This window comes from Cuculus canorus, chromosome 2 (genome assembly GCF_017976375.1).
Source record: "Cuculus canorus isolate bCucCan1 chromosome 2, bCucCan1.pri, whole genome shotgun sequence".
NCBI lineage: Eukaryota > Metazoa > Chordata > Aves > Cuculiformes > Cuculidae > Cuculus > Cuculus canorus.
The window spans coordinates 65569246-65596536 of NC_071402.1; the positions used below are offsets into that span (position 1 = coordinate 65569246).

At 41.5% G+C, this 27291-nt stretch overlaps 1 protein-coding gene across 2 annotated transcripts in view; it reads right to left on the bottom strand.

Annotated features, from left to right (window-relative positions):
- Nucleotides 1–15895: 15895 nt before the first annotated feature.
- GABBR2 (gamma-aminobutyric acid type B receptor subunit 2) overlaps nt 15896–27291 on the bottom strand; it is a 476939-nt gene continuing 465543 nt past the window's right edge. For both annotated transcript variants that reach the window (XM_054057392.1, XM_054057393.1), the window contains exons 18-19: nt 25638–25755; nt 15896–18357 (exon numbers count right to left, since the gene is read on the bottom strand). In XM_054057392.1, the coding sequence (XP_053913367.1) occupies nt 18192–18357; nt 25638–25755 (284 nt within the window). In that variant the 3' untranslated portion in view covers nt 15896–18191. The remainder of the gene's footprint in view (nt 18358–25637; nt 25756–27291) is intronic.

Below are 27291 nucleotides of genomic sequence, written 5' to 3' on the forward strand. Positions count from 1 at the left end.
GGGAATCCTGCTTCTGTAATATGTAGTCAGGAATCAGAGCTGTACCTTTGCTATGACTGAATGAGAGACATAGCCGTTAAATTTTATTTGGGTCATTTGTAACATTTCATTTTCACAGCCAGTTTGGTTGGCAGAATATTTGATTATATATTTTTTGCATAATGAAGCAATGGAAATCCACAGCAGTCCTCCTCAGTAAAAGGCAGTGGGATGATACATATTTTAAAAGGCTGCATGGGCTTTCCTGTAAGTGTGAGGCTCGGGAAGGGAGGCTTTTTCTCCTTCCAAAGCCAACAGAGCCTTTCCAAACCTGTAACAGCCCTCTAAGGAAGGACAGAGATGTAAGTTACAGTGTTGTGAGGGAGACAGAGGAAAAAAACGTAATAAACCCACCCTAGAATGCAACTGTGTAAAGACACGTGAGAGCAGACACAAGGCAGTATCCACTCTTCCTTAGCAGTTGAATAAGAATGGATTTGCATCTCATTTGTGTGAACCTCCAGGGCAGGAATCAGAGTTAAGCAAAGACATCTTCTGCATAACAGAGGAAATCACAAGTGTTTTACTTAACAGCTAAGTTTTACTCTTAGATACATCTTCAGTACAGAGGACTTGACTGCATGCTGGGTCAGTCCAGGCTGCGTGGCACCAGGGAAATGCAGCACCCGGTGCCAGCATGCCTTGGCAATTGAAAGCATCTTGTTTGACTCTGTTTCTTTGGGGTAGGTAAAGGAGAAAGTAAGCAAGTTGCATAAATTCACAACAAAATGAGTATATTGAAATTGCAGCACTTCTATTTCTTCCTTCTGGGCGTGGGCATTAAAAAAATACATTTTCAGTAGGCAGAGAGTGGGTGTGTGAGAGAACCGAGTGTTTGCTCCCCATTCCCACCATCTGGAAAAGGGTGGACGGTTCACGGGAAAGGATCCTGACAGTAGAGTTCATCTTGGATTAGCAGGTCATAGAAAAGTCACCCATTTTTTACCCAGTCTTAAGAGACTGCAGAAGAGATTATGGAAAAAATAGACAAAATTATTATTACCAGATCATCAGGACTGGAAGATACTCACTTGAGTCTCCTAAAGAAATATAAGGATGCAAGAGCTGATCTGCATGCAGCAGTGCGCAACCTCTTGTTTAAAACCAGTTTGCTGTTATAAGGCCTGGAGGTGATAAGCACGACGCTAGTTTTTTAAAAAGTCTTCCAAGGGAGAGAAGAGAAACAGTATAGGCTGATAAACCTGATATCTGTGCTGGGAGAATTAATAGAAACTGTAAAAGCAAGAGAATTATTGGACAGGCAGTAAAAACAACAAACAGAAATATTAATGTGAATTTATGCCAAAGTCATAGAATCATAAAATGATTTGAACTGGAAGGAACCTTAAAGATCATCTAATTCCAACCCTCCTACCATGGGCAGGGACACATCCCACCAGACCAGGCTGCTCAAGGCCCCATCCAACCTGGCTTTGAACACTTCCAGGGAGGGAGCATCCACAGGTTCCCTGGGCAACCTGTGCCAGTGCCTTGTCACTCTCATTGTGAAGAATTTCTTATTAGTGTCCAATCTAAGTCTTCTCTCTTCCAATTTAAGGCCATTCCCCCTCGTCCTATCACTACATGCCTTTGTAAAAAGCCCCTCCCCAGCTTTCTTGTACGCCCCCTTCAGCCAAAATATCGTTTACATTCCTGAGTGATTTATGTCAGTCTGATACTGTGCCAGTGATTCCAAAGAGCTCTCCCCATTTGCCACTCTAAACGGAATAGGACAGACTGCAGCACACTTGAAGTCTTACCGAGATTACCCAGCAGCTCCTGAAGTAGTAGGAACCAATAGAGAAAGAGTAGTGAAATACCTCAAAGGAATTAACTTGCATTCCTCTAAGAAGGTGTCATGGACAACAGACCAGCTGAAGTGTCTCTGCACCAATGCAAACAGCATAAGCAACAAACAGAAGGAGCTGGAAGACACTGTGCTGTTAGAAAGCTATAACCTAATTGCCATTACCAAAATTAGTGAGGTGAATGCCGTGATTGGAGCGAGGCTATTGATAGCTACAGACTGTCCAGAAAGTACAGGCGAGGAAGTGTTGCCCATGCATAGAATGTGAAGAGCTGTCTCTGAAGAACAGCCAGAAGCAGATTAGAAGACTATGGGAAAGATCAGAGACTGAAGCAATGAAAACAAACACCTTGTGTTTGTTGTCTACTACAGACTGCCCAGTCAAGGGAAGCCTGTTGATGAAACCTTCTTACTCCAGTTGCAGCAGGCATCATGCTCCTAGGCTCTTGTCCTGCTGGGGAACTTCACCCACCCTGACATCTGCTGGAACAGTAGCACAGCAAGCTGTAGGCAATCTAGGAGACTCCTGGAATTCATTGAAGGATAACTTCTTCAGCTAGGTATTAGCCCTAGCAGAGGGGATGCAATAATGGACCTGGTGATCAGCAGTTGTCCAGTACTGGACAAACTGAGTTAATCAGTGACAAGAAGATTGGAAGCAGCCTGGGCTGATCGTTCGCTGGTGGAGTTCACAGTCTTGAGACCTATGAGTCAGACAAAGAGTAAAGTCAAGACCCTGAATTTTAGGAAAGCAAAATTCCAGCTCTTCAAGGAGTTAATCAATAAGACCCCCTGGGAAACTGCCCTCAAGGACAAGGGAGCAGAACAGAGCTGGCAGATTTTTTGGGATGCTTTAGGATGCTTTCCATAGAGCACAAGAGCTCTTCATCCTCAGGTGTAACAAATCAGGAAAGGAAGGCAAGAGAACTGATATGGCTGATTTTTAGGTACCTCTGTTTTGCATATCTGATTACAGACTACTCTGAGGGTCAAGTGCTTTTGAAAACCAAAATCCCTTAAATACATTTTGGGCAGTAATCTCCTTCAGCTGATTTTCTCACAGCTATTCACTTTTCTCTTGTACTGGACAAATCACTTTCTCTAGGTATGTGCTCTGTTCTTTGTTGCTAATTCTGTCTATGCTTTTACTGGGGACTAATCCACTTTTTATGGCAGATTTCAAAAGTACCCAAAATAAAGAAGGCCCCTGAAAGTTTGTAAAAGCTAACCTGCTGCCTCCAGAAAGCTGCCTTTCTGAAGGCTCAGGCAATGTGCTTTACAGTCACCAGTGGATAAGCAGTGCATACACAATCAAATAAAACATTGTTAGCAACATTAAGGCCTGGTTCCCTGTCCTCCTGCTAACACAGCCTCTTGCTTAGAGGATGCTTACACTGCCAAAGCAGCTTCATGTGTGTATTCTCCAGCAGCATTGCGAGTGTACAAAGAAACCATTAGCTATGAAGATATTACCTATATATCTCCTGCTAGCTAACACTTCTTGATTTGAAGGCGATTTAAGTTGGCAGGGGACATATTTTGAAAAACATAGGATACAAGGCACTAGTTGACCTCGAAGTCTCTCTCCTGCTTGGTCTTTCTCTTTCATTAGTTTCGCTGTCTGTTTTTCATCGTCCCAAACAAACTAGCTGAAATGGTTGTGCTCTTCACTACCAGCCGTTGAAGGAATTAAACATATATCCTGCTGTTACACCCATTGTGATAAGAGTTCTGTTAAAATATAACAAGAGAAGACATCTGGGCTCACATATACCACCGTAAATATGAATGGATCTCTGAGGAAAAACTACTTTAGTAATTCATTCAGCTTTTGCTGTGCAGCCAGTCTGCTTGGTGGGGTCTGTCATCATGTAGAGCCCTCCCATCTGGCTCATCCTTTTGGTGTAGACTTCTTTCTTCCCTGGATTTGGCTAAATAACTGTAGTGACAGAACCTAAAACTGGCATTTTCAAGTAATTTAGAAACCTTCCAGCTGTCTGACAGACTGTTACAGAGGTGAGGATATGTTATAGACCTATAAATATACAGTACTCTTGTAATAACGACAGAAAACTGATGTCAATTTTCTTCTCTATTTGGCAAGACTCCAAGCATTTCTGTCTAAGAATATCAACTTTTTGTAGCAAATCAGTATACTGAAGCAGAATAAGTCTAATTTTCTCATTCCCTTAGGGACTGGAAAAAAATACAAAAATTGCTGCCAGACAACAGAAAATAATGAGAACTATGGGGTCAGATTTATAATCCTCACAACATGCCTCTGGTTAAGAATACAGACATCATATTACATTTTACTAAAAATTAAAAAAAAAAAGCAAACCTATTTGTTTTTTCCTCCTTTAAAGTAAGCGAACATTGGGACAGACGGTGAACAGACTATCAGTCTGTTATTTTGGGACATGTTCATTTGCTGAATCGTACACGCACACACTAAAGAAACCAGGTGCTGGGGCTGGAAAAGTCTTGAACTTTAAGTAAGGACAGGTTTAAAATTCTTTGGGGCAGATCTAGCCATAGTCATTATCTCATCACCTGGTCTCTGATCCCAATGCAAGTTACCTCTGCTTGCTGTTGTCTCTCCAAATATTCCTGATGCTGGGAAACGGGCTGGGAATCCATGCCTCACAACTGAGCTAGAAGGACTGCTCTCCAGTCATTGTCAGAGGCAGCAAAGAGGTGAGCAGCTCCTCGTAGCATTTTTCTCTCTGGGTGTTACAGCAATCTTTTGGGTTCATTGAAATGATTTGTTAGATGGCTTCAGCAGTGGAAGGAAAACAATTTGAGCTGGAAGACAGCTAACAGGGCAGAGGAGGGAAAGGGTGAGAAGAACACAGGTTTTGTGAATTCTCCATGTGGCAGCAGCTGAAGTGTTTAGGGACAGAGAGTACCAAAGCCATGGCTGATTGCTTAAGTCATGCCTGTTGGGGACTACAGCTGAGGTCAATGATCCTGGTGAACAGCAGGCTTCGGAAAGCAGATAGTAACAACAGACATAAGTCTCATTGCTTCTACCAGGGCAGACAAGTGGCAGAGCAACCTACCTGCTGGACTAGCAGTTGCTGCTGCCTGGAGACTGACCTTGTGGTAGCAGCAAGATCTCTGGTTAACCCTTCCTTGCGGAAATGATGTGGAAAGCTCTTTCTACCCTTCAGCTGCAAGCTGGGAAGGAAATTGTTAGGACCTGACAAAACTGGTAACCACACGAGGCAATGCTGCTGCAGCTCCATGTCCCCTGCTCCAGGCAGCGGTGAGGCTGAGCAGATATGCCCTGCAGGCACACAGGACACATCTACATACAGCTGACTGCACTGAGCAGCATGGAGAGAAAACACAGCACTTGACAAAACACAGTACCAATGGCCTCATCCTATTTCTCTTTTTGGCTCATCAGTTTGAAAGTGCTTTAGCGGAAAACAGATATCCATAAACACAACGTGGACCCCTGCAGTAGTTGGCTTAGACACTGAGTCCAGCAGCTGTTCCTGGACACACAGGTCTCTCCAGCTACTGGTGCCTGGACATATGAGTCCCTGAGATCAACAGCCCTGCTCCAGTTACTAGTGCTCAGATGCAGAGATGCACAGATGCTTACTATGGGTCTCTCCAGCCACAGAGTACCTGACCCTTGGACCCACTTGTCTCCAGTTGTCTCAGGGACACACACATACGCATGCATGCAAAGGGGTCTCTCTGCTGACCAGGCCTCACAGATTCTTTTGTAGCTGGTTTGACATCCTGGTCCCTCCAGCAGACAGCTCTCAGACCTTTTGGTTTCTTTGCTATCCAACTCAGACTTCGGGCTGCTGCAATAGTTGGCTCCCAGGTGTCTCCAGGTATGCCAGTTCCTCCAGTTGCTGGCATCATAAAAACACAGGATCTGTGACTCATGGTCCCCTGTCCTGGTTGCTGTCATTTGAGTATCCATGCACACAGAGCAGAAAGCCCCTCACCTGAGAGGCTGCAGCAATCCAGCCCAAGGTATGGCCGGAGAAGTGTTCTGACCAGTACCCTGTTTACAGACACTCAGTCCCATTTATGCCCATTCCTGTCTCCTTTTCCATGCTTATTCCTCCTAAATCACCCTGATCCCTTACTGTCCCTGCCTCTGGTCCTTCCTCTCCTGTAGCAAGTCTTGCACAACCCCAAATGCTCTTCCCTTGCATCCCACAATGAATCCCACGTCCCTTAAGGCTGTAACCTCCCTTAGTCTGTAAGGTGATCCAGAGATCTTCTCCTGCCAAAACTCATCTCAATGGGTTTTCCACCAGGATGGCTGGCTGGGCATACTCCCTGGTCTAGGAGTAGGCAGGTCAGGGTGCTCCTCTCTGTCTGATTAGAATATTGGGATCTGGCTGCCGGTCATCAATCCTCTGTGGTCATTTGCATTAGTGGAGATGCACCTTTACTGAGCTGACTGCTGTCTGGTGATGCCTAGATAGTAGCAATATCAGGCGCTTTGCTTCCCTCACTGGGTTGTTGGAGTTTCCCTGCCTGTCATTGTGGGGCTGATTCTTTAATTGCATAATCTAACAGAAATGAGACATATCCAGGCTCGCTTCTGGCAGATCAGTTGCAACGCTGAATACTGACGGGGAAAAAAATAATTAAATAATTAAATTTAGATGAAAGAACTTGTAGAACTCAACTTTTGTATGAAGGCTACACATCTGCAGCCATCCTTGCAGTCAAGGGGAGGTGAAGCTAATTAAAATTGCTTGGGGTTATTGCCAGCAAAATTACTTGTAATCACTGTATTCATTATTTAGTAAGCATTGTACTCTAAACTTCACCACATAAACTCACCATTATAAATCGTAGTACATTCAAAGAGCAACTAAAAGGTCTCGGTGTTTGCCATATGTTCATTTCTCATTTGTTTAATTCTTGACTCATGAAGCTATTTTTGTTTCACACTCCTAAATGAAAAATGAATTGGCCCAAGGATGTCAATCTGAAGTTAATGATTAAAAAAAACCCATCAAAGCAAAGAAAATGTATAAAGGCAGGACAGTGAAAGCTAGTGATGAAGTTAGCTATAAATCTTGGTATGCCACATAGTAACAATACAGGAAACCTGAACTACTCGCTGGCATGTTCACCCCACATTTCTGCTTTACAAGAATAGCAATAATTTATAAAAAATGAATGCGCCTAGAGCACCCTGTCAAAAATTCCTTACATGATAAATCAAAATAATATTTGTGTAATATTTCTTATCAGTCCATGAATGTAGGTTATATTAACTCAGCATATAGGACTTCAATGTTCTGCATTTGGCAGCAGAGAGGTTTAATTCTGCAGTATAAAATTAATGTACTTTTATGTAGGCAACCTGTCAATACGTCTATACAAAAGTAAAGCTTCAATTAGAAAAGATGTGGAAATTTATTCTGTATTTCCTTTTAATTTTCTAGAAGGCTAACTGATTTTCTAAAACTGCTCTTAATATATGCATCCATACATATGTTTTCCCCCTTCTCCAGACTCTGTTTTGTTTTGCAGTAAACCCTTACCCTGTTTATGGTTTTCCATCTGGGAAAACATATGAAATAACCATGGTTCTATATTGAGTCATCTTCTCTCTCTGCAAGCAGTATTTTCTGCCCAGTGACTGGTTTGACCAGCATAACAGCTGGCAGAGAAGGTGTAAGCAAGTAGTGGATAACTCATGGTTACCTTCTGTTTTGGATGGCTTTTTTTTTCTGTTTTTACTGTATTTTTGAGATCTTTCTTTGGTTCATCTAAAAGCCAAGTGTAAAAATGCTTTCCCCCAAGGAGAAAGAAGAGGGAAAGCATTCTTCTTCCTTCTTCATGTATTCCCTAGTTATCTTTTGTTGTTGTTTTTTTTCTGGATACTTGACAAAGTTTAGAGTGTTGATTAAAAATATGATCGCAATATTTTCGCTTATAGACAGGATGTTCTTTTTCCTGTAGAGTAAACCTAAGGTGAATTCATAGTGGCATAAATACTAGAAATAATAGTGAGTGCTGAGGCAGAAGCAGAAGAGAACTTCTTGTTGTCATCAGCCTTTTTTATGATGATTTCAGGGAGCATTGAATCCTTCATTTTATGTAACTCTGAGGATATAGACATATTTGTACAGAAAAATACCTTGCATCTCACATGAGGTACTGAAGTCCACGCTCTCCGGTGTTAATGCTGGGGGATGGGAGAAGAGCAGTCAGCTTCAGGCTAAAGAAAATAACAAGTTAAGCGCTTGCTCCCAACACTTCAGTGATTCTGCGGCCATAGCCACATTGAGCTCAGGGCTGCCGCAAACCCAACCCAGTAAATCCTGATAGCAGAGTCACCACATCACATTAAATGCAGATAATGTAGCCTGCCACTAACAGTAACAACCCTGATCTTCTGGTTTACATCTTTGACAGAGGTTTTTTTCTTGGGATTCTTGCCATTTCAATTGCAAAATAAGGGCTCAGTCAGTATTCTACCAACCTATTAGGCAGCCTGATGCACTTTGCAGTTGTGACGAGTAGTTTCCATCACCAAAGAAACTCAAATAGATGAAAGTGAATAGTCAGAGAAATGCAGGACACTTCTTAGGGTTTGAAGCCAGAAACTCTCACGAACAAGACTAAAGAAAAACGAGGAGATGCTAGGTAGGGCAAGAATGAATAATGTAATTTCTGGGTAGATAAATGACTGCCTGAGAAGTGCAAAAGCAATTTAGCATATTGTGGGTTGGTTTTGTGCAGAAAGGTCTGTCTTTGGGGAAGTGCAGCTCTGCCCACAGTGACTGAATTTGGAACAGTGCCAGAATGGAGGTATACGTAACAGAGGACTGTCATCACAAAGGAGGCATCCATTGTATGCTACGACAATGATCTGTATATTAAAGAAAATTACAGTGCACAAAGCAGTGTGTTGCTTGATGTATCATAAACATCCAAATAATCTTTGCCAATCTGGTAAATACGCCTCTGAAAAGCAAGTAATAGGCTACTCTATCTTTCTCATGGGATAAGGCTCTCTTACTGTGATGTACAATCTACTGATAAAAAATTGCTCTGTCACAGCTGCCAGAACAGACAACTATTTTAAGCCACCACAGTTTACACGGTTCAGGTTACAACATTGTATGTAAGCAGAGAAACATGCAGATGTATCCCAGAGTAGAGGAAGTTCCATAATGAACAAAATCTCCCCGGCCAACGGTGTGTGTCCGTTCATGATGTGGAGTCTGAGAGTGATACCAACTTCAACATTTCAATGTGCCAGCTATGTCAGGAAAGAACAGAGAAGGCTCATGCTGTTGTAGTAAAGGAATCTCATGACGGTGCTCAAGTGAGGAAGAGGAATTTGAGGAAAGTACTTTTTAAATAACAAGCTAGCAATTTAGATAAACAAAGCTAAAACGTGGACTAAAGTTTGGGATGAAGATCACTGATGACCACTTCGCATAATGAAATTCCTACCCTAGGAAGAGGGTGATGTTTTCCAAGGGGCCAGTTGAGGGCTGAAACGGACTTTTGGAGGAACTAACGATCTCCATAAATCTTTCCTTTGGTTATGGTGTTAAAAACATTTTCGACCTTCCACAATAAACATGAAGTTTGCCAAGTAAGTAAAAAAAAGCATCTTCTTTCTTCACTCCATCTTAGTTTTTCTTATGCAAGTACAAACAGTATGCTATTAACACTGTTCCCCTGTGGGAAAAGAAAAGCGGAAAAATAAGATGAAAAAATCCTTATTTACATCTCTAGTGAAGTACTAGTAGTGTAATCACAATGAAGGAAACATAACATCTATTTTGAACTGAGTAAAAGAACTAAATATCAGTAAAAGGAAAGCATCATTCTAAAAGAGAGAGAAATTAACGAAAAACATCTTTTCATCATTTTGAATATGCCTCATTAAATTAATTTGAGCAAGGATATCTACATTCTGATATGTTCATACATGTTTTTACGCATAGCAAGCTGAACTAGGTCCTGAAAGAAAGAAAAGTGCCTTCGTAGACTCTTTCTGCATATGCAGCCAGTGTAGAAGGGTATTCATCAAAGCCATAAGCAAAGTGCATAACCAGAGATTTAATTCTTGAAATTGTATCTGGCTACAAAACTTTCAAAACTGTGTAGAGAAGGCCTTTATGTGGAGTGCTTTACTGTAACTTTGCAGTATGTTGAAATAAATTAATTCATGGAATTTATAATTGCTTGCAGTTTGCCTGTGACGAGAGCTGGGACTGCATTTTCTTTTTGGAGCTCGGATTTTAATCTATGTTAATATTCACATCAACAGTGTAAGTTAATGAGGCCCAAGCTCGTTTTATTATCTTTTATCTGACTGAAGCTCTAAGCTTCTACCCGCAAAGCCTGAGCTATGCACTCTGCATGCTGGATGAGGAGAAGCAGTTTATACTTGAGCATTTGTACTGCACAGACGTGAGTGCTCTGCGGTCGGTGTTCTCCATATGGGAAAGTTCATTTTGTTTCTGTCTTACTTGAAAACAAACAAACAATAAATCAGCAATATGACCATAAAAAAAGGCATAAAATAAGGGAAAATTAAAAATAATGCAAGCATGCTTTTGAGATCTGAAACGGAGCTGGGTTCGCGCTTTTTCTTCACAGAAGACAATGAACTCTTGATGATTGCTGATGTATACTGAGAAAAAAAAAACCCAGAGCTTATTTAAAAGGAGGCTGTATTAAAATAGGCTCTTTTTAATTCTTGAAACATTTTTTGTCACATTTGGGACTCCTGAAGTGAGTGTTTACTCCTAAAGATTTCTCAAGTAAGGACTGACAGCCTTTTCAGAAGCATTTGAATGAATCAGATGTTCCAGAATTGGTAACAAGGGTTTGTTAAAGTCTGGAATCAAAAAGGAGGGAAGTGATCTCTGCTGCCCCGGGACCAGATTAGAACAAAACACACAGAAAACTTATTTGGAGAGGACATCCAATGTAACTGCTTCCATTCCACGAGAAAAGATCTTAAGTTGTTTGTTGTTTGCTTGGTGAGGAAAGATGCCTTTGGATACGTCAGTTTCCATTCATGATACTGGAATGCTGTGCCACAACCCAATGAAATAAATGTCTTTTATGTCTTTCCATCATTATTAAAATTTTACTTGTCCCTAATATGAGCAAATTTATATCAAATGGCATTATCACAAAGACCATGATGGGATGGGAGGAGCAGCAGGCTAACACAAAGCAATAAAAGGTCTATGGAGAATTCACATGTCCTAATCTGAATTTCATAGTTAAATTCATTCACCTTCAAAAACTTACAAGCCAGTTATTTGCAGAGATGAGGGCAGCTTTAATAAGAAGTGAGCAAATGGGCCCCGGTGGGTGAGGAAGTCGAGTTTGATGCCAGATTGTGGCAACCTGAATCAGCTGCTGAAAAATAACTGAGCGCTGACTTTGCCCTCCAACTCAATGGTGAGTTAAACCTGGAATACATTTACTTGGTTTGGTTTTGAAATTATTTTCATTTATCTCACTGAAGTATGTCCAAAAGTTTTGAACTGTAGCAAATACTCCTCTTATTTGTTTTCATGGATTATGCTGGAACAAATGCATTTTTTTCCACTTTGCTGAGCTTCACTCTCATCATAGATTGCTTCTTTAAGTTCAAATGTCAGTTAATTCATGAGTAAATAAATTCCTGGGTTTTAAAACTAAGACAGAGAAGTAAATATAAAATATTATCTTGGGGATTGGGGAAAGACGGAATGGTCCTCAAAGAATGGGGGGGGCTTATTAGAGAAATATTCCTTATTACAACAGCAATACAGCATTTTTTCAGCTGCACTTTCAACTTGAAGTTGGAGAGTCTATAATCTCAAAGGAAATTATGTGGAGACATTTGAAAACAGTAAAATGTGTATACATAGGGAGAATAGTGAAATATGCTCTCTCCCCATACCCCGACTAAGGCAGTCCAATTAAAAAAACTGTGTCTCTCTGTGTGTGTAAGAACTAGTTTCTGTAAAATTTTCATGAGGATCGGTAATATGCAAACTTCATGGTCCTGCAGCCCTCCAGCAATAAAGAAAACCTGCAAAAAGGGTTTGAAGTATCGAATTGAATTTGCAACTTTGAGCCTACGAGAAGCTGAGGTCAAAATTGGGAGGAAAGTTGCTCCCATTTTAGTTTCTAGCAGCACAAAGGCAGTTAGTGATGGCATTGGCTTCAGTTCTGACAGTTTTAACAGCTCCATTTGTACAGCTCGCTTTGTGGGATGACAGTGACTATCTTTTGCTAGGGCTGCTTGTATCTGATGCTGACACTGATGTCTCTTCTTCAAAAGCAATTGCAACTGAGTCCCTTGTTCATTTGCATCTTTATTACTCTCAAGCCATCATGTCAGGTGTGTGTGCTGGTTGTTTTGATATTTTTTTTTTCCTTTTCTCCCATTAGCTCTGTTACTTTGCTCAAATAGTGTCTTCCAGTGATGTAAATATGGGCCAAGCCAAAACAAAGAGGATTTCCCTCCAGCACTGAGAGTCATTATGTGTTGTGGAGCTTATGGAATTGTTAACTTAAAGCCTTTAGCCTTTATCTCATCACCCTCTCTCTGCAGTTGTACTGTGAAGCTACTCTCCTTGTCCCCATGTGTTATTGTCCATCCGCAGGTGCCTTCCCTCCACCAGCCACTCATTAATGAGAAGAGTCAATGTCTTGGAAAGACGACTGCTTTTAAAATGTGCTACTAAGGCTTTATTTCATGTTTCTTGAGAAAAGCTCATCTATGCTTAACAATTTGTTTTTCTGCAGCAGATCTTCTAGTGGCGCCTACATCTGCAGGTGCATCTCAGAGCACCCTTGGGCAGGTGGTCCTATCACCCTTAGAAGGGCAGAGTAGGAGCCGCTTGGGTGACAGTAGAGCAGAGCATTTGCTTTATGAGTATAAAACCATGTGTGTAGTTCCTGCCTGCTCTTTCCCAGTGTTTTGTTTCTGCTTCATTCTCCTTTTACCTTAGGCCTGGACAAACAGGGGATGTTCAGCTGTGTGGGTTCCAGTTTTTGCGCTGTATGGCAGAGCAGGCTAGGGCTGAGGAGAATTAATTCTGAGCTGGGTAAGGCTTGTGTACGTATGTCCTTAGCATGGGTTTTGTTTTTAGATGCTCAACAAATTTCCACAGAAGGAGATAGCATGGACATCACTGCCATGTCTGTCATGATGTTTTCCAGGCCATTAATGCTGGGCTGCTTGTGCTTGCTCAAGGTCCTGCCAGTGCTCTCTGCAGCACACAGACACACACACGCTATTTTCCAGAAAAACTGACTTGCCAGAATGGATGACCTTGTCTGTGGAGTGGTTTGCTACCAGTGGCAGCTTCCCTGCTCAAATCAGGCAACCCACACTGCTGCCTGCAGTAGTAAGTAGGTGATAAGGTCTCTGTAGTGGTTACAGCTGTAGGTCATAAATTTAACTGATACTTGTCACAGAATCATAGAATCACAGAATCACAGAATCATAGAATAGTTTGGGTTGGAAGGGACCTTAAAGACCGTATCGTTCCAACCTCCCTGCCATGGGCAGGGACGTCCAACCTGGCCTTGAACACCTCCAGGGATGGAGCATCCACAACTTCCCTTGGCAACCTGTTCCAGTGTCTCACCACTCTCATAGTGAAGAAATTCTTCCTAATGTCCAGTCTAAATCTGTCCCTCTCCAGTTTATACCCCTTTTCTCAGCTTAAGTTGCACCCAGTGCATGTGGATAGAAGGCTCCTACTTCATAACCTTTTGTCAAGAGATAAAAATCCTCTGCTTTATTCAAAGCCTGTGTTCGCTGACTCATGAAGATGTCTGACCTTTCTCCTGAAGCTTGAAGTCATTTGAGATCCTTTCTGCTATGCTTCTCCTAGTGAGCCAGCCCTCAGGCTGCTTGCTGCCTGGTACCTACAGCTTGTGTCCACCTTCTGCTCCTGTCTTCAGAGCTATTTGACCTCTGCTGAATTTGGTCTCCAAAGTTCTGTTATTTGTTTAAAGGCTTGTGTGATGCTCGGCTTTGATGGCACTAGTGACCGCCACTTCTTTGAGGGTGGTGAAGGATGTGCCTAGTGATTGGAGATGCCTATCCCTCCTTTTTGCTCCTGCTTGTCCTTCACTCTTTCCCCTCATTTGGCCCAATTCAGCATCTCATAACCAAGGGAAGGAGTTTAAACCATTTGCAGTTTGCAAAGCTGGTAGCTCAAAATGTCTGCAGGTAAGAGAGGTCTGTGACAACACTAAAGTGATGCTACTGCCACCCAAGGTTGCCCTTGCCAGCAGTCAAGCACAGGCTCTGACTGCTTCCTCCCCATCTCTTCCAATGCTGACCTAGACCTGCTAATTCTCCTCTGCAATGTCCTCCAAAATCCTTTGGGTTGTGATATGAGCTCACAGTAAAGCCCTGCCAATATCCATAGGGTGCTGTGGGAGTGTCAGGACAGGTCTCGCTGGGCTGGCTCCCAGTACGCAAGCAAACCTGAGCAGAAAGGGCAAAAAAATAACCCAGTCTTGGGGAGAACAGACACAACATATTGGGACTTGTAAAGGACAAACAAGTTCTGAAAAGACCAGAATAGGTTTGTGAATAAACCTTTAAGAAAAGGTGTTACATCTTTCACAAGAAGGAGAAAACTGAAAAAGTACCTCTCTTGCTCATCCCTTAGATTTTCTTAATTATTTGAAAGAAGTGCTGCAATGTTAGTAATCTTGCATGCATTAAACAGCAATTTTATGATTCTATAGGAATTGTATTTCCCCTGACCGTGGAAACTCAACAGTTTGAACAAACTTGCTCCTCTGACATGTCCCTTTTTTTTCTTGACCTCTTAAAACAGTGTTTTGCTTTGTTCTGGTTTTCTATTGTTCTTGAGCAACACAGTTGTTCACATCCACAATTTCTGGTTGAGTAGAAGTTTCATGATTGAGTTGTTCTAGAATTTCTTTTTCTTTCTTGAATGAGCTTTGATGTATCTGTTTTAGTTTCTCTTGCCATCTGGTATTCTGTATTCACAAGCACGATCCGTGCTGTTCACTCCTCACTGGTATTTTCTCTTTTGCATGTGTTTGGCAAGACTCCTAAGCTGCATCATAAATCTACGGAGAACACATTTGTGGTGGCTCTGAATTCCCTCATCTTGGGCTTTATGTCATTTTGTGGTGGCTTGAAGATGCTCCTATTGAAGAGCAAATAACTAAAAATGCTCTTTCTCTAGCTGGCTCATTGCACTACATTCCTGCACTCCTCCTGTTCTGTCATGCAGAAGAACCTGAATTAGATACACAAAACCTAGCACTTGTGTAAAACTGGAAGGAGAGGTTTAGTGTTTGTCCTAATGAAAGAATCACTGATTACTCTCAGAAACTTCTCAATTACTGAAATGGGGATTTTACTATGTAGCTAGAAGATTGGCTCAACTTCGGTAATTTATGTGAAAGTCAACTCTTTCTCCTGAATTCACAGTCACTGTGGTACAAGATAGAATAATCATGGAATCATAGAATAGTTAGGGTTGGCAGGGACCATAACATCATCCAGTTCCACCCCCCTGCAGGCACACGCCCTACTAGACCAGTCTGCCCAAGGCCCCATCCAACCTGGCCTTGAAGACCTCCAGGGACGGGGCATCCACAGCTTCCCTGGGCAACCTGTGCCAGTGCCTCACCACTCTCATGGTGAAGAAATTCTTCCTTATATCAAGCCTAAATAATAAGGTCTGTATTAAGTCTGTTTTAGCTGTAAATGTTCAGGATATGTTTGATTATTTTCCCATTTCAAAAAAGGCTTAGACTTCACTCAAGAGTACTATGTTAATTGTATTTCAGGGCAGAAGCTTATGTATTTTCTCTAGATGTGAGCCCTTTAACTACTAGGATTTGTATTTTGACTTTTTATTACAATGTGGTGTTGTAAAAGGATTCCTCCTTCTCCAGAGAGGGTTTTACATGTATGTACATTTATATATATGCCTGTGTACGCATAAAAAAAATGGTTTCACTGTGAGGGAACAGGGCACTGAGTCAAAAAACCCCTAAGTTTTATATATTTTATTCATAAAAACAGATTTGCAACAATTTATTAAAAATTGATCTCATGCAGTATAAGGTTATACAAGAAATTCTTCATTTACATTTTATTCTGGCAGTTCCAGTCTAGTTTAAAGCATTTGTGCACTAACATCATTGGAAAATGCCATTGGGGCACAGCCTCTTCATAAATTTACAGTACATTTTTGCTGCAGTATAAAAGAACAGAAACATTAAATAGCTATATTCACTTGGTTGGTCTTGTTATCTGCAGTAAAGTAAAAAAAAATGTTATGGGAGAAACTACAGTATCATTGAGACAAAGAATGTACTGCATGGTTTAAACCTAATAAACGTCACACAGTCAGTATTCACGAAGTTACAGACACACACACACTCACCTCCAATGGTCCGATACTTCTGATTTTTTTTTCCTGCTAAGTTGGAATAATATTTCTACAGAGATCTTTGTGTATACATTATATACAATATTGTAATTTTCTCTTTTTAAAAATTAACATTCCTTTTAAAATAAACCAGGCCCTGATGATATTAATAAAGCAAGAGAATACTGTCAACACACATTGAGTGACAACGTCAGTGTTTAGTGCTTAAACAGAGTAATGAGTTCTATTTTATCTGTGTTTATACTTACATGGTTTTGTTCTAAAAGCTACAGTTATTTCCATAACCTCTCTTACTGTATGTGCCAAGTGAAATATTTTGTGATGCTCCTGATTGTAAGGTTCAGATACATATTCATGTTGGTTTTGGCCACTATGAGGCATGTTTTATACTTTTAATGGAGATTTATGCTAGCTTGTCAAAGCTGCGGTTAAGTCCCTCAGCTAATGAACTTCTTCAGCTGTGCTTCAGTCATTGCTGATTTGTAAACCTTTGTAGAAACGTCATTTCAAAGGTTTGGTCTGAGGTGCACAGGCGTTGGTCATAGAAAACTGAGAGCCCAGTGGGTGCTTCATGTGTTTTTTCCCCTCTACCCCTAGCAAACAGCTCTGGCAGTGAGACGCCACATTTCCAGTCCCTTAGAAAAAGAAGCTGCATGTGTCTCTCACCTGTGCCTGAGGATTTGGCTCCAGAGCTGGTCCAGAAGGTATGCCACTATTGTTCCTCCTAATTACTTCGGTTTAGAGGATGGCGCTAAAGTGTAAAACCTGTTTTTTTTTTTTTTTTCCCCACAGTCCTTTTAGGATTCAAATGAAATATTTTATTGGTAAATTTGATTTGTCCTCTCTATTATCTGCTACAACTGTCACACACGCAGGTACAAAGCAAACATAGTGTATATGCACATCTATGTGCTCTGCAGGCTTTACCTGCAGCAGCAAAGTGCTGTGCCCTAACCCCTCCCCCCCAAATCGACTAGATTAATTTTATTGTAATTATGTGTGACATAATTCAAACAAACTATGAAAAACAATCCATCCTGTGACATTAAGACTTTACTACCCACCTGTCCTTAGCTTCTTGTGTTATCAGCCTTGGGATTTTTTCAGACAGTTTAGTACATTACGGTTGGTGGTGTTTATTCTGAAATAGGTGGAGAAACTTTACTAAAAATAAAGGTGCAGATTGTCAGCAGTCACTACCATCATCCCTAGAGAGGGGTGAAGGGCTCTGCTTCCAATCAGCAGCTCACCATCTGGTGACAACTTCGAGCTGGAGCTTCAGCCTCTGCTTGGGTTTCACGTGCAGCTGCAAGTTAGAGTTGACCCTGCTCACAGCACTACAGATTCTCAATGACACACGAGGAATCATTTCTCACAATCCTCCTTTCCTATTGAACATTGTCCCTGAAATGAAAACAAGCAAGACTAACCAGTGCAGAATGTTTCCAACAATTTAACACAACTCTTGTAAAAATGAGTGTATCTATTTCAAGAAATATGGCATAGCTCAACCATTGTATTTTCCTTACATGGATACAGTATAGAATTGCATGTTCTCAGCAGCCACATAAAGCTCAGTGACATTTGAGTGTTAGGGTTTTTTTTACCCTAGTGTCTTTTTTGCAAGATCCGTATTTCCCAGCCTCCTTGTTGCTAGTAGAAATTTGGGAAGAAACGTTTTCCGGTGACTTCTACGTGAAGAAATAAAAACTCCATGAATAAGGCTACAGATCAAACTCCTTGAGTCCTTCTCCTTTGCCTTGTCACATGAGTTACATGGGCACTCCTGTGATGACAGCCTCAGCGGTAGTTCCTCTGCAGTAAGAGCCAACGTTATATGTTTGTAGCAGAGTTCTAGGTCAGATGTTTAGTCCAGTCATTGAGTACTTAAAAGCAGTTCAGGAAGCACTGATCTCCCTTTCCTACAGCCCTGATACCATTACTCGGAAGGAGGGTGGCACGTGCCTGTGCCGAGGACTGGCACTGGGGCTTACGCACGGACTGGCACAGCTAGCATCAACTCCTCCTATGGATGGCAAATAGGCATGGTGAAGAATGGGCAGCTGCAAAGACAGCCGACGCTGTATGCTGTGAGAGAGACAGAGAGAGAGGAGCGTTAGCTGGGAGCAAAATGTAATCCATTACATGCTTGATATGCCTGCACATCGCTGCAAGGGTATTTTCTGTGCCTGCCGCTGTTATAGAGAGGGTTAATGCCAAGAGCATTACACTTGCTGCTGTTGAGGTACGCCACCTCGGTGTTATTTCCCCTTGGGGAATTTTTCTGACAAGCTAGACATGACAAAGGAATCTAAGGGCGCATTCTCAGCCTCCCACAACCTTCTGAAATTCCCAGGCACTTCTAGAGTAATTGTTAGACTGCTGATATTGGAAAAAGTTAAGTGTGCAATGAGGGCATATGGCTTAGCAAGCCCTCGACCCTATGGCATGCAGAGCCCCAGCTAACTGCATAGATAGGCACAAGGTCACAGGCTAAGTTTTAAGCCATGCATCACTTGCACAGAGATGTTAGAATTAAGGACAGCATTTTTCCAACTCCAGCTAAGGCAAACACAAGTACATGGAGGGAGGGAGAGAATTCGGACTGACAGGTTTTTCCAAGTAGTTCCTCTTTGCAGTTGAGGTCTGTGCTTTTGAGGTGCTGGAGGCTCTCGAGTGTGAGATTGAGGAGCTGGCAGTCTAAAAGCAGTCTAACCTACTCCCTACAGCAAAATTCAGTATTCAGGAACTCAACATCCTCTATTCAATTTTCCAAGCAGATTGACATCATCATAGCTGGTGGGACATTATTCTGGTTTGTTTGTTCATTTGTTTTATTCAAGGGACACTAAACTGTGGTCTCAGATAATCCAACTAACCCCTCTCCACAGAGACGATGGTGTCATGGGATATGGGCTCTGCCACCCCCATGCTGTGGATATACTGGCATCTTACATAAAATCAAAATCCAGTCGAGGTTTTCAGTGATTAAAATGCTAACGTACCAGGATTTCTTCTGCATTTGGGGACATTCCTTCTTGAAACACAGAGGGACGTTTTGAGGAGAAGACAAGTATCAAAGTGATAGAGCTGAACTGAAGAGAGGCTTTTTGATTCCAGGAGAAAAATGCCCATACTAAGCATTGTATCAGTACAATAAGGTTTTAAATTCCTATTTCCCTGTTATCTGATATAATGACTGTGTACAGACAGGCCTTCATAAGACGTGTATGTTTGAAAGCTTGCCTTTGGACAGCTTTTCTGATTCAAATGATATTTCTTTTTGGCTTTGTGTTAGGAAGCAGAGACAGCTACCAAGGCTTGGGGACCAAGAAGTGTAGATTCCAAATTAAAACAGAAAAGTAACGTTACTTCTCTTCAGTTTCTTCACTACAAACTAAGTCTTGTTTATACAGAGATGTGGTAGAAATAGTTGTAATCTGCCTAGCTGGGAAACTCTCATTCTCCCCCTCCTACAACTCCTTTTAGAAGTTTGATGCAATATTAATCCACAGTGGTGATGATTGTAGTGCTGGCAATGTGTTCCTAGGACTAAACAAAATCCATTCATTGTTATTTTGCTACTGTGCCCAACTCTTTCTGGTGCTATCAATGAAATCATGCCTTGTTCCCAAGGAGTGCAGAGGCGGCATGGCTTGCTGCTTCCGTGTGCTGAATCCTTATGAGCCTGATGCTGTGCAGTGCCATTCTATCTCTCATTGCAGGGTCAAATGCAAATTGCCCGCGTTTATTTTCCCACCAGTGGAAATGCTTACATTGTTAAATTGTTACAGACTTCTCATTAAAGAACTTTTTGAAGCTACTCCAGGAGAATCCTGTTGCATAATCAAGTGGATGGAATTTTTTTTTCACCCATTTAAGTGTTAACCATACCACAGACAAAGCATGTTTATTTGCCTATGACAATGGCGGCTGCAGTGGGTGGCAAATTTTGCTTTAACTGTACTTTAAGTTTATCTTCATTTGAAAATTTGGTTCCTGGAATTGTGGCAGAGGATTGTAGCCTGGAGACTCTCACAAAATTAAGACTTTAGGCAAAACTTTTAGGGGGAAAACCAATCCAAAACAAAAAAAGTAACTACATTCAAGCAAAACCGCTATTTTCTCCTTAAGCAAAAGTAAATCTTGTACCTTGCCTTACTCTTTGTAGGTTTCTTTTCTTCCAATATCAGCGGTTTCTACCTTCCAACACCTCTGTCACATTTTGTCAATGCTTTTGGGGCAACCCTCAGTATCAATACAGGCTAGGGGATGAAGGGGCTGAGAACAGCCCGGCAGAGAAGGACTTGGGGATACTGGTGCGTGAAAAGCTGAACATGAGCCGGCAATATGTGGTCTCAGCCCAGAAAACCAACAGTATCCTGGGCTGCATCAAAAGAACTGTGGCCAGCAGTTGAGGAAGATGATTCTGCCCCTCTGCTTTGGTGAGACCCCACCTGAGGTATCGCATCCAGCTCTGGAGCCCTCAGCACAGGAAATGTATGGATCTACTGGAGGGAGTCCAAAGGAGGGCCACAGAAAAGATCAGAGGAATGGAATATCTCTCCTGTGAAGAAAGGCCAAGATTATTGGCCAAGATTGCGGGGGTTGTTCAGCCTGGAGAAGACTCCAAGAAGACCTTATTGCAGCCTTTCAGTACTTTAAGGGGACTTAGAAGAAAGATGGGGACAAACTTTCTACCAAGGCCTGTTGAGATATAACAAGGGGTAATGGTTTTAAACTAAGAGAGAGTAGATTTAAACTACATATAATGAAGAAATTTTTTACAACGACCATGGTGAAACACTGGAACAGGTTGCCCAGAGAGGTGCTAGATGCCCCATTCCTGGAAAAGTTCAAGGTCACGTTGAATGGGTCTCTGAGCGACCTCATCTAGTTGAAGATGTCCCTGCTCATTGCCAGAGGGGTTGACTGGATGCCATTTAAAGGTTCCTTTCAACACAAAGCATTCTATGATTCTATGAATTTGTTTTGAGTTGTCCATACAAAATAGATATGTGAAAGTACGTATATGGTCAAATATGTTGGGGTGGGAATGGTTAGTAATAGTGGTTTTAGAATCATAGAATCAGACAGTTGCTAAAGGAAATGGAAAGAAAAGGTGGTGCCACACAGAGAAGCCACTCATCAGAGCACTCTGTTAGAATAGAGCATGTATCCGCAGCTCTCTACAGAAATGCCACTTATTATGGGCAAATAAAATCAAGTAAAAGCTTGACTTCCAATGTCAATGCACATAGAGATACAATGCAATGCACATGGGAAGGCACGATACTATAAAGGAGGCAGAGGTATTTGAAAAATGTTTTGGTTCTGCTATAGAAAACTGCTGATAAGATCCATTGGTAAGTGGAGGGACTGAAACAACTGCTGCTACAGTCAAACAAACACCTGAAGATCTGCAGGAGCGTGTAAACTGTGTCTAAGCATTTGGGGATCATTTCAATCAATTCTTCAGCCCATTAATGCTGATTTTAGCAACTGCTGGGAAGTTCTAAAAAACTACTATAAAGCAAGATGTTGTACTAGCAAGCAAATTAACCATTTTAAATCCACCTTATTTTAACAGCAGCTTTGAATAGGCTCACAGGTAGACTAACATGAACCACTGTCAGTGAAGAAGCAATAACAGAGCCATGTTCATGCCAAAGCATATGGCTGTAATGCAATAATCCAGTCATAACCAATTTTGTTTGATGAGAATTTTTGACTACTAAGATTGACATAAGTGGCTCTAGCAGGGTGTTTGACTGTCTTTGAGATGCTGCTAAAAGTAGAACTTTAGCTCAAGAAAAAAAAATCAAGATAGTTTCTACTGTAAGGGTTACACAGTGATTAGCTGCTTTGAAGGTTACAAAATTGACCACAAACAGGAAACAGCCTATCAAAATGGAAGGCTTTAGTGTGGTCTTGCAGAAATCTATCCTCATCTTTACTCAGAGAGCTGGAAAACTATTAGATTTAGTTACTGTTACAATAAGAGCAGGATAAATTTTAGTGGTGCCAAAAACATTCACTGAAGGTAGGTCACCGATGAGATGGGACAAAATGCAGGAATGAAGGTGCACTGAAGAATGCCTTTAAGGGTCATGGGATACCCCTTTGAAGGTATTCATGTGGCCATCATGCAGATAAGCTGATTGAAGTGATCGTTAGATAAGAAAACAGGTCACTATCGGGCTGGAATACAAATAGTATCCTGATTAATACCTCAGCACACTGCAGTTATAAATCCCGTACAGAAATAGTGTGTCCAGATAAGGTACAGCCTTGTCCAGCAGATCACACACCCAAGGAAGAGGAAAGAGTTGACTTTGCATGAGAGACATCCTGGTCTACTGGGAAGTGAACTATTATCTGTTCCAAACTGGTTCAGGCTACTTTCTGGACCTGAGATGAACTGGCATGGTGCAGCTTTCATCCATGCAGCTAAGCTCCTCCCAGACAGCTCATTTCAAATGTCAGACGGTGCCTGAGCATTAATTGGGAAAACAAAAGTTGATGTAACTGTGCTAGGGAGTATGCTAATAAGCACCATGGAAAATCAAAGTACAGAGCTTAAGCCTGTGCACCAGCGCTGCTATATTTACTGTACACAATTTACACTGTGTAGCCACTGTGAACAGGAAAGAAAGCAGGTAGCATCCACTGTTTGCTCCTATGTTTCCAGGTCTGAATATAGCAAACCTTACATGGCACTATGGACAAACTACCAGGTCCTGCACAGCATGAAGGGGAATAAGAGACACAGGGAACTGTGAATCATCTACGTTCACACTCTAAGGCTGCTCTACAATCATACAGACTGCATTTTTCTTAGGTTCGGGGTTCTACATCTGAGCCAAGCACAAAACAAATGTTTTTCACAATCTAATTGCGATGGTATAAACAACATCCTACAAGCAAATGCAAAACAACTTTCTGCACTGCTGAGCTCAAAATGCATGGGTATTGCTGTGCCTTCGCTTTGGATACATCCATAGGATATGGGATCACACTTGCAGTTAGTCAAATGTAGCACTAGTGGTAAGAAAGAATGAAAAAATTACCAAATCAAACTCTTCTCTGCACTCTACAAGAACCTTCATACTAGGAGATGTCAGCTCTCACGAATGCTGACAGTAAGAGAAACCTGGGGTGTTTCTTTTTGCTACAGCCATTAAAGAGTTAGCTTTTCTGCAGAAAAAAATATTATCTTATTGTCCTCTTTTCATAAGTTTGTGGCAAAGAGGAAATATTTTCAGACTAACTTGAAATAGGTTCAGTGGACTACGTGACTACCTCTCTATCAGGTGCCCGATGTATGCAGTGAAATGAGAAAGAGAAGACTCAAACTACTGCTTGTCTTTAACACTTTGTCCTTTTTTTTTGATAAAAATGATACATTTAACAACTGTGGAAGGCCAGAAGTGCTGCCAGACATGCATGAAGAAGGATATTCTTAAATACCACAAATTTGATAAAAGGTAATCTCTTGTCAAAGAGAGGGAAAGACAAAACCCTAGTCCTGAAGACTGTTTTGCTTCTCCTCTCTGGCAAGTCCATTGTGCCTGAGCAGTGTAGCTTTCATACCCAAACTGCCAACACATCCTTAGGGAAGACATTGACCCTCGAACCTGGCACAGTCACAACTGTACAAGTGCTGAACGGTCCTGTTTTGATTTAGCAGGACTTTGTTAACTGCTTTCCATAAACGTCTGTGACTGTTCACATTTTCACTACTGAGCCTCTCTTTAAGACCTTTAGGAAATCTCAGTCTTCTCATCAGTTACTACTAGCCTAGGGGAGGGTCTGTCATCACCAAATGTTTAAATTTTTTTTTTTCTGCATTAAATCTGTATCAGGAGAATTGGATTATCTGAGCATCTGTGTTTTTCTTAGCATCTCTTTTAATTTACGGGGGCCATGTGTGTATGAGCCAGCATTTACACTACATTATTTCTGACAAATTTTGCTGGAAAAAGACAGACCTCTAATAGCTATGCATTAAAGCACTCTGCTGACCCCACAAAGTAACGAGAGCTTTCTCAGTGAGGACCCAGCTTTTATGAAATAACCAGATATTTCAGCTACTGAGGGCTTTTTTTGGTGCATGTGTGTGTGTTTATTAGTTCCTGTGCAAGTTTGGGTTGGTTTTTTTTTTTTTTTTAAGTACAAGTACAGAGATAGATATCCACGTTTTCCTGCACCAGGTAGTACAAGGCAGTAGCTGCTCCCCAAAATCATGTTTGCTGTCACTGATGTAACACGTGACACAGTCTAGTAATTTATTTAATACATTTTGTTTTTAAATAAGCTTTTAAGTTGCCCGTGTACAAAACAGGAGTCTGGCAGCTATTAGCTCAGCTCCTGATGAAGTGGTGCTCATGTAAATAGACTACCTTGGGGAAACGACTGATCTAGGGACAAATAAGCAGGACACTTCCCTGAGCTCTGGCCCAAAGCAGGCTCTGTTGAACTGGTAGAGGGCAGTACCTGAATTTATTATATATGTTCCTGGAGAGAAAAGCTGATACCATAAGGCTCTTTCCCCTCCATGAACCCAGCAAGTGCTTTGCACCATCCTCTCCTCGTAGCCGCAGCATTGTTTCTAAGGGAAACTACTCAGTGCAGGCTTTCATATGCCAAAACTTGGGTCCAGCTGCTATGGTAACATTGAAAAGCCCTAAGACTGTTTTTATTTCTCAGCTAGCTTACGACCAAAAAAGAACAAAATGACTATGCACATGACGAACCCCTCTGGCTGGTGTGTGGAAGGACTTGGACTGCTGACAAGAGCCATAACGTGTGTGTGCATGTATGTACATCCTCTTCACTCCTTAACTGGTGGTTAAGCACAGCTTATCCTGTAACTCTCTACAGAAACTTTAGTTATCATGTTATAGATGTTTCTGGCAAGACAAAAGAAGTATTTTAGTTTGCCTTTGGGTCATGAAAACCCAAGGTGCCCCAAAGGCAAACCAACATATTTCTTTTGTCAATATCCTCTAATTCTGATGGGGATGGTGAGCTGGGTGTAGGGAGGCATCACAGTACAACATTGCTGCCCACTGACGCTCCAGGCTCGTGCATTCACATCTTCTGTTGCTGATGGTCCAGGCTCTCTCTGTAGCTGTGGATGGCTGAAGTGGTTTACAGTGAAGGTCTTCCCATAAAAATGCATGGAAGACAAATACAGGTTTTGATGAAATATAATAATTTAAATTAATGTTTTATCAGCCAGGCAGCTGGGGTCCGGGATGGAATTTATGGCTAAACCAGTAGAAAGTGGATGCACACAAGCACATGCACATCTGAGAGACTGGGGTTGCCTCCTTCTTTAGCAGTAGGTGATGTTGTATACTTACTGTTCTGGAGAGTTGATGTCTTCTATAGGATCTTTGCTTGTTCTGGAAGGGTCTGATGAGCCCCATTGTGCTGGTGGATTTTGATCAAGATGATTTTTCAAAATGGCTTTCTCACCATCTAGATAAATAACACATTCAATTTTACTTTACTGTGACCAAGTGACTATTTTTATATTGTTTTATTTTAAAATTTCCCAAATGCACAATGCCACAAAGTAAACGCTTTCTGCCTATATTCCAATACAATCTCAGGTTTCCTTGTGAGCCTGTGCTTTTGGTGATGTGCTCCTTCATAAGAACTACGAAGAAACAGAAAAGAGACAAAACCTCTTTTGTCCTTCCTTTGCTTCCCACCCCATCTTTAAAAAAAATACACAAATGAAACCTCATTGCCCACCTCTGTGCAGCCCTGTGATACTCTCTCATCTAGTCTTAGGCTGCTTAAAATATTTATGCAACTACATTAGCTTGCACTCAAAATTTGTTATCTTATCATTTGAATAAAATGTCTTATTTAGGTCTTTTCCTAGAAAAACTATACTCTCATTGATGTATAAAACCTTGGCACTCTTGCAATCACACAAACAATTAAGTGCCATCATTTAATGATCTGCTATCATTTAGCATGGAAATATGATTCATATTAATTCCACTGGTCCATAGGCTGCTTGCAGGAAGGACAGCTAATGATTTCATTAAGCTTTCTCCTGCAGTTTTCTTTTCTGCACAGTGATAATGTAGAAGATCATAGTTTTCCCCGTAGGTAGCTTCACTTGATTCCCCTAGAAGTCCTGGGAGTCCCTGGCTAGTTGTGCTGAAGCCTGTGGCATTGGTTCCCCCTGACAAACGTGGTCAAATACAGCCATTTTAAGAAGGCTGTCGTTGCTGGGGATCCTCTCTGTTCCTGCCTGCTTTTCTGAAGTCTCCTGCTGTGTTAAGCCAAACAAAGTCACATGGAAAACATCTGAGTAATGAGGACAGTGCATAGTTTTCATAAATAATTACAGAGCAGCTCCAAATCCATCACTGGTAGCTGTTTGCCACACACACAGAGGAACAGTGATTGCTGCAGGCATTAAGGCAGCCTGAAAGAGGACTTGAAGGTAAAAACTGGGAAAGGACACTGAAGGATTTGAATATAAAAATGGGTATGAGGGGGAAAAGCAGGAAAATATTGAAGAGAAAATGAAAATAGCATGAAAAATCCAGCGTGTACGGAGGCTTAAGCTGCTTTTCTGTCCTATTTATGCTCAGAAGCCCCAAATACTGCTCAGGGCCCAGCACACCAGGAATATATATGCTATCTATGAGCATTGGTGGGACAAAACAAGCAGCAGATACAAAGAGGAAGGAAAGAAGCTGAAAGGAGAATTAGGAATGTTCTGAGAGCAAACTCCAGCATGTATAATTGCCCCTCTAGCACAGTCAGCCCTGGCATATTTTTGTATCATTCACTTTCTGCTGTGAAAAATCTAACAAGCAACTTGTAAAGAAGTGAATAGGTGAGGATGCAAAAATGTGCAGACATAGGGATTGCTACAGCTCAGAGGAGCAGGAAAGATTTTTCACTTATGCTGCATGGCAGACAAGGGTCTGGGTGAGAAAAGAGGCAAGCAGAATACATCAAGCTGCTCCTGTTGAGGCAAGAAAATGT